General features: G+C 39.8%; 2 protein-coding genes across 3 annotated transcripts; one reads left to right on the forward strand and one right to left on the reverse strand.

Annotated features, from left to right (window-relative positions):
• Positions 1-2,909: 2,909 nt before the first annotated feature.
• Positions 2,910-7,199, reverse strand: LOC125139262 (phospholipase A and acyltransferase 3-like). Its single transcript, XM_047802595.1, has 5 exons — positions 7,017-7,199; positions 6,660-6,745; positions 6,372-6,480; positions 3,737-4,005; positions 2,910-3,615 (listed from the first exon to the last, which is right to left on the reverse strand). Exons 2-5 carry the CDS (start codon positions 6,678-6,680, stop codon positions 3,499-3,501), a joined length of 516 nt encoding a protein of 171 aa, XP_047658551.1. The 5' UTR covers positions 6,681-6,745; positions 7,017-7,199; the 3' UTR covers positions 2,910-3,498.
• A 1,449-nt stretch (positions 7,200-8,648) lies between these two features.
• ints5 (integrator complex subunit 5) lies at positions 8,649-14,234 on the forward strand. 2 transcript variants are annotated; one of them, XM_027135194.2, is made up of 3 exons: positions 8,649-8,714; positions 8,870-8,944; positions 10,681-14,234. In XM_027135194.2, the coding sequence occupies exons 2-3, from the start codon at positions 8,871-8,873 to the stop codon at positions 13,697-13,699; spliced, it is 3,093 nt and encodes a 1,030-aa protein (XP_026990995.1). In that variant the 5' UTR covers positions 8,649-8,714; position 8,870; the 3' UTR covers positions 13,700-14,234. The 2 variants fall into 2 exon arrangements, with proteins under 2 accessions (XP_026990995.1, XP_026990994.1); XM_027135193.2 differs by having other exon boundaries at positions 8,655-8,714; positions 8,861-8,944.
• The last annotated feature ends 8 nt before the right edge of the window (positions 14,235-14,242 follow it).

The following is a 14,242-nucleotide window of genomic DNA, read 5'->3' on the forward strand; positions in this document are numbered from 1 at the left end:
ACAGTTTAAAATATGTTAAAAAGAATAAAACAGGAGTAAAAGTGATTTGGATAAAAAGTGCAGTCAGTGTGAAGCAGCACAGCGCTCATTCAGTAAATGCAGAGTTAAACAGATGTGTTTTTAATCTTAATTTAAAAGTGTCTACTGTTGAAGCACATCTGAGCTCTTCTGGAAGCTGATTCCAGCTATAGGTGGCATAATAACTAAATGCTGACGCACCTTGTTTTGAGTGAACCCTTGGTATCTCTAACTGCCCATTCTCACCACCTGACCATCTGCCTGGATTCTGGACTTTCTGACAGGCAGAAGTCAGGTGGTGAGAATGGGCCGCAATACTTCATCCCCGCTGATCCTCAACACCGGTGCTCCTCAGGGCTGTGTCCTCAGCCCATTCCTGTATTCCGTGTATACACACGACTGTACAGCCACACACAGCTCCAACGTCATCGTCAAATTCGCTGATGATACAACGGTGATAGACCTGATCATCAACAACAATGAGACGGCCTACAGAGAAGAGGTGAGCACCCTGACTAAATGGTGTCAGAAGAACCACCTCTCACTAAACATTGACAAGACCAAGGAGCTGGTGGTAGATTTCAGGAGACAGAGCAGAGAACACAGACCCATCACCATCGACAAGACACCTGTGGAGTGGGTGAGCAGCTTTAAGTTTCTGGGTGTTAACATCAGTGAGGTCCACACACACTGACGCAGTGCTGAAAAAGGCACATCAACGCCTATTGTTCCTGAGACGGCTGAGGAAGTTTGGAATGAGCCCCAGCATCTTCAGAACATTCTACACCTGCACTATAGAGAGCATCCTGATATGCTGCATCACTGCCTGGTTTGGAAACAGCACTGCTGGCAACCGTAAAACCCTGAAAAGGGTCGTGCGAACTGCCAGCCACATTGTTGGAGGTGAGCTTCCCTCCCTCCAGGACATCTACAATAGGCGGTGTTTAAGAAAAGCTCGGAGGATCACTAATGACTCCAGCCACCCGTCCCACAGACTGCTCTCTCTGCTCCTCTCAGGAAGACGTCTCTGCAGCATCCGATCCCGCACTAGTCGACTGAGGGATAGCTTTTTTCCTCAGGCCATCAGACTAATTAATAGCCATAACTAACACAGCATATAGGATACTTCCACAATATGGTATGCTACACACTGCACTCAAACTTCAACAGTTCAACACTGGACTATACACACACACACACACGCGCACACTGCGTTCGTACTGCATCTACACACACTGGACTATACACACACTGCATTAAATTTAATATAACAATCTATCTGACAATAAGCTATCGGTACCACAGGACATTTCTGTATCTGTACAGTCTGTTGCACCTTACATGTTACATATATATTACATGTATATAATACCTATACTTATATATATTATTTATGTTTATGCTTGTGCATACGTATATGTATATATATGTATGTATGTATGTATGTATATTTCTGGAGCTCGCTCCCAAGAATTTCACTCACCATGGCACATGTGCTGTGGTGATGTGACAATAAAGGTGACTTGACTTGACTTGACCTGATCCTAATGATCCGAGTAGTCTGCTTAGTTTATATTCAATTAGCATATCTGTAATGTATTTCGGTCCTAAGCCATGAAGTGATTTATAAACGAGTAACAATACTTTAAAGATCTAACCGTATAGAACTTTGAGGTAATAATCTACCATCAGTTTTTAAAGTGTTGTTTGTATCCTATTTTAGGTTTTAGTAAGGCTGAATTAGCCAAGAAGAAACGGGAGGAAAGAAGGAAAGATTATCTCCTGATATTAGAATAGAGAAATTACTCTTTTTTACAGTATCGATACATCACTTGTGCATGGACACTTGTTGGTAAATGGCACTGGGAGTTAAACACTTTTTTTTTCAAATTAAAAAATATATGTTCTTCAACCTTGGTAATGTAGTATGTGTGCATGTTGAATATACACTTCATACTGTATTCTCCTGTCCCTGAATGAACAGTTATGATCTTTGGCCCAGACTGGAAGGCTGCTTGTATGTGTGTAGCAATCACAATCCTGTGACAATCCCAGGTTGACTTATAATTCCATAATTCCAGTGCATGTATGAATAATAATATATGTTACAAAACAAAATATCTGATATCTGCTGTGATGGGGCCCATGAACATGTGTGAAGAGATTATTCTTTGTTTTTATTGAGCCTTTTTCATTTCCTTTGAGGCTGAGCTGAGATGCTTGAACAATGTTTTTTGGGTTGTTTTGTATTTTGTGTTGATTATTTCAGTCTGAATGTTAGTTTTATGATAGGTGCAATATCTTACGAAAGACAAATCCTGTATTACATACACACATTACACCCTTAAGTAATTATATTAATAAAATCCTAAGGGAGCTTGTCTCTTCAGATGAACTTCTGCCATTTTGCTGAAATGAATTGTTTTCTCCTCCCAGGCCATTCACTAGGCAGTAACAAATTCCTCGTCCAGGTGGACTTGAACGACAGAATTTTTTTTAAACACTCTAAATATAGAAGGGGTGTGTTTGTTTGTTTATATAATCTTTGAATCGAACAGCTAGGATGAGGATAGCAAGGTCAGTCCTAAAGAAAATGTTTACATATGGGTAAAAATAATCAGCAATGGGTTTTAATTTGATACCACAGCATTTTGCCAGCGATTACAATTTTTTTTTTAAAAGAATGTTTGTTTATATTTAGCCTTTTTTAGTAAAAAAAAACAAAAAAAGCTTTACCTCTTAGTGTTAACACTGGAAAAAAGCCTTACCAAATAAACATTATTTTAAGATAACATATTTTAATCTTTTTAATTGGAAGACCATGTGTAAATTGTGTACCGAAGAAGTCAGTCTCAATGTGGTGTTATAGAAACATAAAATTGAAACTAAAGTCAATTTAAACTTAGCTTTATTCAGACATGCAAAAGCACAGCAATATATATACACAGGACCGTTAATCATTTCCCCTTTATTATTACTGTCTTAATAAACATTGCTTTCATCCCATGACTTAAATTAGTAGCTCATCAGAAACAGACAAACGTTGGACCAGTGGTTTAAGGGTCATCTTGGTTTTTGTTAGCGTTTCTCATCCTGACGGTAATGAGCTTTGTAATTATCAGAGATTTATAATACTTGGACTTCATCCCTATAAATATATATAAATATAGCCATACATTCTTGAACTGCAGTATAAAACCCCATTTAACCACTTGTATGCACCATGATATGCCCTATACAATATCAAAATTTATTTGTTTAAGGAGGTTGGTTTTGGCCTATATCTTTGTAGATTATTGGTAAGACCAACACTTATTTGGCAGTAGAGTAAGAAGTGATAAATAATTGTGCTTAATTAAACTCCAGTTGTATCACAGAATTAGATCTCTTTAGTGGTTGGCTGATTATTGCATAAAAGGCATAATTCTAGTCAGAAGGCTTGCTGGTGTTTTTCTTCACAGCTTCTCCCCATCTGAGGTTTCACTGAGTATTCTTCTTCTTCTCCTTATTTCCTGAACCAAAAAAGGCTACTGCAAGAGCAGCCACTACAGCTGTAGCAATACCCACACCTGCTACCACTTCCACAGCTTTACGCACCTGCAAATAGCACAAATGTAGTAAAGTGAGAGTAATTAAAATAATTACAGCAGCTTCATTTGATATTTTTATACAAGGTCACTTTGTTGTCTCATAACAATCTCATAAATGGATTTTATACCTGCCGAGATTCTGCCTTGCCGTATCTCAGTTCAGTTGCAAAATGCTCACAATTGCTACTGAACACACAATAGGGAAGCTCCCGCCCCAAAAGGCTGTGTGCTTCACGGATGATGGCACGGACAGGACGTGGCTCATATTTATCATCCAGTAGATTGTTAACTTTGTACTCATCATCGCCGACCACAACCCAGAACTTTTCCTTCTTTACCAAAGCCTTGTCATACAGCACAGACATCATGCTGCTGGCACCAGCATGGGCGTGTTCAGCTACGGTGTACACAGGGACAGTATAAAATCTCATATTACAAAAATTACACTTACATATAAAGTGAAGAAAGTGGAAGGATTGTTGTTGAAATTTTACTATAAATAAGCACACTAGTATGTGGTATGTACATGGGCAAGAGTAAAATGGTGTCTCAATTTATTGTATGTTGTTGCACAACAGGTCCCAACACTCCTCGTGTAGCATGAGAGAAACAGCCCTGATAATGTTACACTCAGCTTTTATAAACATGATTCAGACACAGAATGAAAGGAAAACCTCCTCTACCATTGGCTAGATGAACAACTCCTGACCATTGTTGTAAAAAAAAATCTGAGTAGAAATAATTAAAGTATTATTATTACAATTGCTGTCATAAGACATATGTAGGCGATGTTGTAGGCCAAAGATGTTTATTGTAATCATAAACTTAGTAAAAGTAACCAGATTCGGGGCGGTCAGGCCTAGTCAGTCCGAGCACATTTGTAATAACAAATACAAACTTATGTAGAATGGAAAAGACCATGGTTCCCAGACCTTAGCTCATAGCGATAACTTATGTAGACTGAAAAAGACATTGGTTCACAGACCTTGGCCCTGAGAACTAAGGGGAGGAAAATCCATAAATGGGCATATGGGTGAAAGGTGACGGGAGATAAGGTGAAATTAGGTCAGTGTATTTAGAAAACATAGGAGGTGATGGCGGTAAATAAGGTGATATGGCACCTGGGACCCCAGAAATACTGGGAACCAAAGAGGAGGCTCCTAGGAGCGCCAGGGTATATATGCGTGGGTGAATGTGGGCACGTGTCCGAAGGTGTGTGTGTCAAATTCTTCTGGCCAGATGAAGGAGGCAGCCCTGCACGCGTGCGTATGTGTGGTGTGTGTGTGTGTGTGCGCGCGCGTGTGTGGGGGGTGTGTGTGCGCATGTGTGGTGTGTGTGTGTGATGTGTGCGTGTGTGGAGGTGTGTGTTTTTATTTTTGCAAGAACGTCGTGAGAGTTCTTGTTTTTCTTGATTGACTTTTGCATGACATGCTTTTTTGGGGGGGTTTTCATTTGTTACTTTCAACTTGCCAATTTCTCTTAAAAGATTGTTGGCTGATTGACCACAATAAAGAAGTTTGCTCATTCTCATCCATGTCTGAGGAGTTTTCTCAGTGTTTTTGTAGTAATTATAGAGTTAACAGTTAAGTCTAACAAACAGTTTTTAGTAACCAAAAGGCCTAAAAGAAGAGGACACCCTGTGATGTGTCGGCTTGGAGATCGGCTCTGAGTTACGACACCATCACCTGATCAGGATAATCTTACCCGTACCAAGGTCTGCCTAGAGTTGTTTATGAGTCAACTTGTATCCAGCTCATTTTGATCAGCTCATCTGTAATATTTTATATAATCTCTAGTAAAAAACAACCACCATTTCTACCAACTTCAAAGAAAATACTTTGTCGTCACCCCCCCCCCCCAACAACTTGTACACATTATTGTTTTTCATTTTAAACCACCTACTTGGCTATATTTACAATTATACAACAGTTAGTTCCAGTCCACTAATTTGATTGGTCAATCAGTGTTCCAAGATTGCCTGTATTTCCTATAATCACACTGGGACTGTTTAATAAAACTTCCTAGTTTGAGAGAACCTTGGCTGACTTGGTAAGCCATACATTTCAGGAATACTAGTTTTGAATTTGAAAGCTTGTCAAACGTATATAAAATGGTAGAATAGACTACAATTTTCCCAGAAACACTATTTTGCTAGAGCAGAGCAAATATAAACAGCACATTTGCCTATACTGTGTAAACATTGTCACTTAATCAATATTAACTTCTTGCTCATTAACCATTACAAATATGAAGTCTATATAAATATTTATTTAATTAAATTAATTTCCCCTGCTTTCTTTTGATGCCATAACCAATTCATAATCATTTTCTTCTAAAAAAAAAACAAAAAAAACAAACATAAACACTTAGTAAATAATATTTTGATTTGTAAATGATTACAGCGGTGCACTTATAACTTCAGGCACCCTATTGAGAAGGCATTTGCTTCTTTCCCTGAAAAGAGTTGCAACACTTTTCACATTTTGCTTCCATTTACAGAGCCTGGGTGCCACAAAGTGTTTTCCTCTGTACACAAATTTTATAGGACACACACAAAAAAATAATTAATTGATATATATATATATATATATAAAAAATGACATACATACATTCTTTTATATAGATATATATAAAAGTACCTAGATGTGCCATATATATATAAACTTAAATTTACGTTTGACAAGCTTTCAAATTATATGTATATATAAACTTAAAAAAGGTGTTGTGAAATATTTTAATTTGTATTATTTTAAGCAGACTCACATGGTGGTGCCAGGTGAATGATGTATCCATCACCAACATAAATGCCCCAGTGCTGGTAGTTACCACGGAAGATTTCTATCAAGTCACCTGGCTGTGGTTTCTCTTCACACTGAGTCACAAACAACTTCAGGTCAACATTTAAAGCCTGTCTTAATTCACCGGTAGTGTTTTTGTTCAACTCAAACATTGTTACCTTTGTTACCTTTACCTAATTAAACCGTTATAGTGGTACAGAAAAGGAGGGTTTGGTGCAGCTTTAATGTAGATCTAGTGTATAAGTTTACGCACCTGTCCTGGCGCCATCTTCATGCACAGAAAAGTGTATAGAGACAAAAACAAGTTCTGACCAAAGCTTTTGGTTTCGCTTCCGGAGTCTGTTATGAGATTACACACAAATGAATAATTAAAACTAATTAAAATAAATAAATAAAAATAATTCAAACAAAAACTTACTACTACTAACACTACTGAGAAAAATTAATTAGATTGCTTTTAATTGGCTAAATATATGTGTATGTGTACAGTGAGACACATCCTGTGTTTATGCCACTTCACTGCCGCTAAATGATGTGACACGTCGATGCAATTTTGCAGTAAAGTGCCTAGATGTGCCAAAGGTATAAAAATCAACAATAAAGCACTTACCACCACCAGGACAGGACTGATTCTCTGTAATGGAGTCTGTTTCTCTTTGCCGTAAACCGAGCAGCGCTTTTAAATGTCATCAATCAGGTGACGTGCCGCAAAACACCGGGTGTCGTTTTAAAGAGTTCGCTACCACATTCACACACTAACTCCTTCCTGTGCTGCTGCAGTTTATAGATGATGGCAAAATGGAGCAAGTGACGTGGATGTGTTATAGGATGGATGTGTTATAGGACGGATGTGTTATAGGAATGATGTGTTATAGAATGGATGTGTTATAGAATGGATGTGTGAAAGGACGGATGTGTTATAGACCACAGACGATGCACGCGCTGTATATTACGCAACACACCTGAGCATCCTACAGGCCACGAGTGCTGAGGTTAGAGCACATGTACACACGCGCACACACGCAGTCCTGCTGGTTACTTGAACACACGCGCACACACGCAGTCCTGCTGGTTACTTGAACACAAGCGCACACACGCAGTCCTGCTGGTGACTTTTACACACGCGCGCACGCGCAGTCCTGCTGGTGACAGGTCTTCACAATAAATAAATAAATAAATAAATAAATAAATAAATAAATAAATGCAACAACGTATTAATGCGTGGGAACGAGATAATTTACATTTCTGGCATTTAGCAGACATCCATCAGCAGCAGCTTGGTGGAGTTGGGATTCAAACCCATGACCTTCTGGTCAGTAGTCCATGAACCCACAAGTGGCATCAAGTGTATACACGATAATACTTATTACTGAGGCTTCGGATCCACTGCAAACTTTACCAGGATAAAGAATGACATAAATGTATGAAAAATAGTGTAAGGTATTATAGTTATCTCACACTACATTATATTTTTGTTGGGTGTTATAGTTATCTCACACTCCCTATTCAATACATACTGTATACTCCTTGGAAGCTAAATCTGTTAATCATCCAACAGACCCCAGAGTTTTGCTCATGTGATCAGTGCACTAGTGATATGTCCCAATCCACATGTGTTTTTGCTGCCGTGCTTAGTGTTGTGCTGCTGGTTTGTAAACAATACACAAAAACACGTCACACATATATCTGATAGGGATATATATATATATATATATATATATATATATATATATATATATATATATATATATATATATATATATATATATATATATATTAATATAAACCTATGCACACGACTATTATAAAGTCATTCATGGGTGCATGGCCCCCTACGTATAATCAGAAAATTACTAAACCCTGCTAAACCTGCATTTTACCATATTCAGAGCAGATATAAACTAATCAATTTTACAGACAAATCTGCATTGTAGATAAATAGATTCTTGTGTGTTTATGAGGTGTAATATCTTTTGATCCACTGTGGTAACCGAAAACAGGAAACAGCCGCAGTACATTATTATTATTATTATTATTATTATTATTATTATTATTATTATTATTATTATTATTATTATTATTGAGATCTTGACATAAAGATTGTTATCAATGTTAAATGTAAATCACAAAAAGTTTGAAATCAGTCAGTGGGGCTAAATCTAAAAGTGGGGCTATCTGAAACAAAATCAAACAAACAAACAAATAATATTAACCTTGGGTTGGTGTATAATCGCAGCAAAGATCCGGGCCGGTAGAGGGCAGCATGGTTCCGAAAGCGACACGTTGGCTACCACCAGTGAGAAAGCGGGTAATGAACTTTCGCTGCTTGATGTTTGCTCTCTATCATTTATTACAGCGGTTATTAAGAGTAAACTGTTATTATATTTACATGATAATTTATTTGATCCAGTCAGATAATAAACTGGTAATTGTACATGTTGTGTTTGGGTTGAGCGCGTGAAGGATGTCTGCCATGTTTGATGGGAATACCTTGTCAGCGATGCAGACTTCTCAGTGCCACTCTCAGAATAACTACAGGTGGGAATCACTACATTACATTACACTATACTACACTGCACTGCTCTACATTACACTGTAGTACACTACACTGCACTATACTACACTACATTACACTACATTACATTACACTATATTACACTGTAGTACACTACACTGCACTATACTACACTACATTACACTGCACTATACTACACTACATTACATTGCACTATACTACATTACACTGCACTACACTATGATACACTAAACTGCACTACACTATACTATGATACACTATACTACACTACACTATGATATACTACAGTACACTATACCACATTGCACTATACGACACTGATACAGTACACTACACTGCACTATACTACACTACATTACACTGCACTATACTACATTACATTACACTGCATTACACTATGATACACTAAACTGCACTACACTATACTATGAGTCACAATACTACGAAACACTACTACACTACACTATGATACACTACAGTACACTATACTACACTGCACTATACGACACTATGATACAGTACACTACACTGCACTATACTACACTACATTACACTGCACTACACTTTGATACACTAAACTGCACTATGAATCACTACACTATACTATGAAACACTATACTATACTACACTACACTATGATACACTACAGTATAGTTTACTACACTGCACTATAGGACACTATGATACAGTACATTACACTATACTATGAAACACTACTATACTGCACTACACTACACTATGATACACTATACTATGAAACACTACTATGCTGCACTACACTACACTATGATACACTACACTATACAAGGAATCACTTCACTATGAAACACTATTACACTATGAAACACTACAGTATCATAGTGTACTATTAGTGTACTATTAATCACTACACTACACTACGAATTACTACACTGCACTATGGATCACCACACCACACTACACTATGAATCACTACACTACACCAGACTACACTACACTGAATCACTACACTAGACTACACTACACTATGAATCACTACACTAGACTACACTACACTATGAATCACTACACTACACTATGAATCACTACACTAGACTACACTACACTATGAATCACAACACTACACCAGACAACACTACACTATGAATCACTACATTACACCAGACAACACTACACTATGAATCACTATACTAGACTACACTACACTATGAATCACTACACTACACCATGAATCACTACACTACACCAGACAACACTACACTATGAATCACTACACCAGACAACACTACACTATGAATCACTACACCAGACTACACTACACAATGAATCACTACACTACACCAGACTACACTACACTATGAATCACTACACTACACTACACTGCACTATGAATCACCAGAATACACAACACTGCACTATGAATCACTGCACTACCCTAAGAATCACTAAACTATGAATCACTACACTACACATTTAATACATTAGTATGTTCTCTAGGCGAAAAATGAGAATAGCAGACAAAACAAACACTTTTCAGAATACATACGATACACAATACATAAATGTATTTGAATAATATAGATGTTACTAACAGTTTGGCTTCATATACTGTAGTGTTATTCTTGCATTTTACTACAGTTTACTTTTTGGTTCATGTTTGTAATGTATAACAGACTCTGCAAACAGTTTACTCTAGTATGCAGTGTGAATAATGTTTGAATAGGTTTTTGATATATTTTATATCTTTAACTCTCTACAGTCCCCAGGAACTTGCATTGGAAATTAAGGCATTCATCAGTGGTGTTGACCAGACTCAAGGGCGAAAACTCAGTGTTCGTGATCATGCGCGCTGTGCTGTGCGTCTCCTCCGCACTGTACCAGCTTGCCGAGGAGCAGTCCTGGAGCACCTGCGTGGTGTTTATGATGAATATGTGGCATCTTTTTTTCAAGACCTGGAGGCTGAGAGTGACAATGGCACTAATAGTGCAACTACAGGAACCAACACTAGCATGTCCAACCTGGAGGATGTGGTTAAAGAGATTCATGCAGTCTTGCTGGAGTTTATCCAGCTGAACCCGAAAGCCTGGGCTCCACTGGTGTCTTCTTGGGCAGTGGATTTGCTTGGCCAGCTCAGCAGCAAGCATGCCGGGAGAAGAGCAGCTCCTCATTCATCTAGTCTGAATGAACTTCTGCAGCTGTGGATGTCGTGTGGAGCCACTCGCTCCCTCATGGATTGTTACTCCCAGTGTCTGGCAGCAATGTTGGCCTGGTGTCCTGATGCCTGCGTGGATGCTTTATTGGACACATCTGTACAGCACTCTCCTCATTTTGACTGGGTGGTTGCTCACATTGGCTCTGCTTTCCCTGGCACCATCATCAGCAGGGTGCTTGCCTGTGGACTCAAGGACTTTTATGCACATGGATACACTTCAGGTGAGAAGTCCAGCCAGATGCAAGTAATGGACAAAAGCAGCAGGGTGCCAAAAATAGGCTCTGTGGTTGGCATCCTTGGGCATTTAACTTCCAGGCATTCTGACAGCATTAAGAGAGAGCTCCTTAGGATGTTCCAAGATAGCTTGACCCCCTCACCACAAAATGCACCTCCATCATCAGGGGCTGCATGGTGGGAGAGCTCACCTCATCTCCGCAGGGCCACGGTGCCTTTCCTGCTTCAGCTAGCTGCTCTCTCACCAGCTCTACTTGGTGCTGTGTCAGTTGAACTGGTGGAGTTCCTTCGTCCACCTGTGCTACTTCAGCTGCATGCTCAGTTCCAGGGCTTGCCCAGAGAAGAGTTAGAGAATATGTTGGGCTTAGCAGTGCACCTGATCAGTCAGAGCCCTGCAGGTGGGCCGCGAGTCCTGCGCTTTCTTGCAGACACCGCCACACCAGCCTCTGTTATTATTTCAGGACCCACACCCTCACCTCATGAAGGTGTACGTGAAGCTTGTGACCGTCTACTTCAGATGCTCCTTCTGCATCTCCACAAACTTGTATACAACAGACCTGATGGTGAAGAGCCATATCCACACTCAACCTCTACCTGTGCAGTGCCACGTGTGATCCCATTTCTTGAGGAACTACAGGCCCATGTTGGTGAACTCTGCGCTGAGACGCTCAGACTTGAAAGAAAAAGGCATCTCTGGCTGCATCAATTGCTGTGTCTGCTGTCTGTTTATGGTGGTCCTAGCGTCGCTACTGAAGCATTGTGCCAGCTACTCACGCAAGCCAGGAACCCTGAGGAGCTGGCATTAGCTTCACAGCTCCACTGTCCTCTTTCCTCCTCTATCCCAGGACTGCTCCCAGCAGCTGTGGCACGTTGCGTTGCTCAGATCCACACCCAAAACTTGAACAGTAGAGAGTTAGCACAGCTCTTGAACAACCTGGCTACAGCAGTACAGAGCCAGGAAGAAGACTGCAAAACAGGCAGTGCTGCATCTGGAAGTTCAATACACTCATCAATGGCAGCTCAGGTTGGAACTGCTGTTTCCAGCCATCTCCATGATTTTTGTCCCCTCCTCCTTCATGGTGACACCATGGTATCTAGAGCAGCTGCTCGCCTTCTGTCCTGCAGCCAGCTACCCAAAGCTTGCACACCAGCACAATTGCTACTTATATCACGTGCGGCAGTGGCACACTTCTTTATAGCTCTGCGACAAAGAGGAGAGGGACTGAAGGTTGGAGGTCAAGGTGGTGGAGAGGTAGTTGGTTATTCTATGCGCTTGCTCTCACACTTAGCAGGATACTCTTCCCTGACACTCAAAATTGTTCTGCAGCAGCTTGTGGAAGGAGCATTACATAAAGGCAACCAAGATCTGTTTGGAGGCCAGAAGGAAACTGCAGGTGAGGATGGTACTCTCGCCACCTTTCAAGTTCCAGACTTGGGTGCTTCGCTGTTGGACATCAACTCTAAATTTGGCACTACTGTCAACTTTTCTGGTAGCGTGTGGTCTGTGTTCCATGCTGGTGTGATTGGAAAGGGTCTGAAACCTCCTCACATTCCTCTGCATTCAGACCCTGATAAGGTTAACCAGAACATGCAGACTTTGCTTGCTGTCACAGTGCAATGCTGCAGCTCTGGTGGTGGAGGAAGCAACAGTAATGGTTCATGCCCTGGAAATACCCGCTTCCAACCAAGTGGTGAATCAGTTTTGGATGAGCCCTCTCCGATCAATGCAGAAGCTGCCAAGGTTATTGCAGTAACTCTGGTGGAGAATGTTTGCCCAGATGTAGCAAATGGAGAATTGTCCTGGCCACCGGAGGAACATGCCAAGACTACTGTTGAACGAGACATTCACATCCGCAGATGTTTTGAAGCCAATCCTGTCTTGTTCCACCTTCTTCGAGTGGTGGCAGCGGGACGTCCAGCTCTTTGCTATTGCTCTGCTGTTTTGAGAGGACTACTGGCCACACTACTGGCCCACTGGGAGGCTTCAAGGGAGCCTTCAGTGACAGATTCCCCCTGGCATCTCCAAGCATCTTGCCTGCTAGTGTCCTGTATGGGAGAAGGTCAGCTTTTGCCACCAGTGCTAAGTAACATCCATGAAGTCTTTCCTCATCTATCCCCATTTGAGGTTAGACTTTTGCTGCTGGGTGTGTGGGAGTACATGCGTGGGAACAGCCCTATGCCACAGAAATTTACTTTTATTGCTGAGAAAGGAATGTTTGTTAGAGATTTCTCTCGGGACGGAGATGTGGCACGTTACATTGCACCAATCCACAGTGTACTTCATAAGAACATTGACCGACTCGGACACTTGTGTTGGAGGTTTCAGATATAGCAAACCTGTTTTTTTTTTTTTATGCGCTAATGTTCCTGAGCACTGGGTTTATATTTGTTATAACAATTTCCTTGTAGTATTAACCAGTGTTTAACCCTGAATTCCTAAGTCCCTGTGTTTTTAAAGTTTATAGTCAACAGCAAACTAAGTGGAATTTTCAATTGATTATGATTGGTGGATTTTTATTATATTCTTTTTTTTTCCAAATAAAAAATTGTGAGTTAACTGAAATGGGAGCAGAAATGCATAACACATTATTAATAATTAAAAAAATGGACCATTGAAAGTATAACAGTCTTTTTATATCCTGTGGTTATATATATTTTTTGTTGTAGTAATAATTTTTTCTTGTTTTGTTTTTTACATTAGTCATTGTTTATATGGCTTTGGTAGTAATAGTTTAAGGTTACAGCTCCTGTTTGGAAACTAAATAATATGTATATAACATTTGTAAGAGTTTGCTTTTGGAATCTTGTTCTTTTCAACATTCCCTGTTCTTTGAGAGGGAAAATAAAAAGGTTTTTTTTTTTTTAAATCTGTTTT

The sequence above is a fragment of the Tachysurus fulvidraco genome, chromosome 17, assembly GCF_022655615.1.
Source record: "Tachysurus fulvidraco isolate hzauxx_2018 chromosome 17, HZAU_PFXX_2.0, whole genome shotgun sequence".
NCBI lineage: Eukaryota > Metazoa > Chordata > Actinopteri > Siluriformes > Bagridae > Tachysurus > Tachysurus fulvidraco.

Excerpts from the sequence above, each read along its gene's own strand:
- LOC125139262 (XM_047802595.1), bottom strand. The coding sequence starts at position 6,680 with ATGAAGATGGCGCCAGGACAG. Across the intron at positions 4,006-6,371 it reads CATTCACCTGGCACCACCAT|CTGAACACGCCCATGCTGGT; the intron begins GTGAGTCTGCTT and ends TGTACACCGTAG. Across the intron at positions 3,616-3,736 it reads GCAAGGCAGAATCTCGGCAG|GTGCGTAAAGCTGTGGAAGT; the intron begins GTATAAAATCCA and ends TGCTATTTGCAG.
- ints5 (XM_027135194.2), top strand. The coding sequence starts at position 8,871 with ATGTCTGCCATGTTTGATGGGAATACCTTGTCAGCGATGCAGACTTCT. Across the intron at positions 8,945-10,680 it reads CACTCTCAGAATAACTACAG|TCCCCAGGAACTTGCATTGG; the intron begins GTGGGAATCACT and ends AACTCTCTACAG.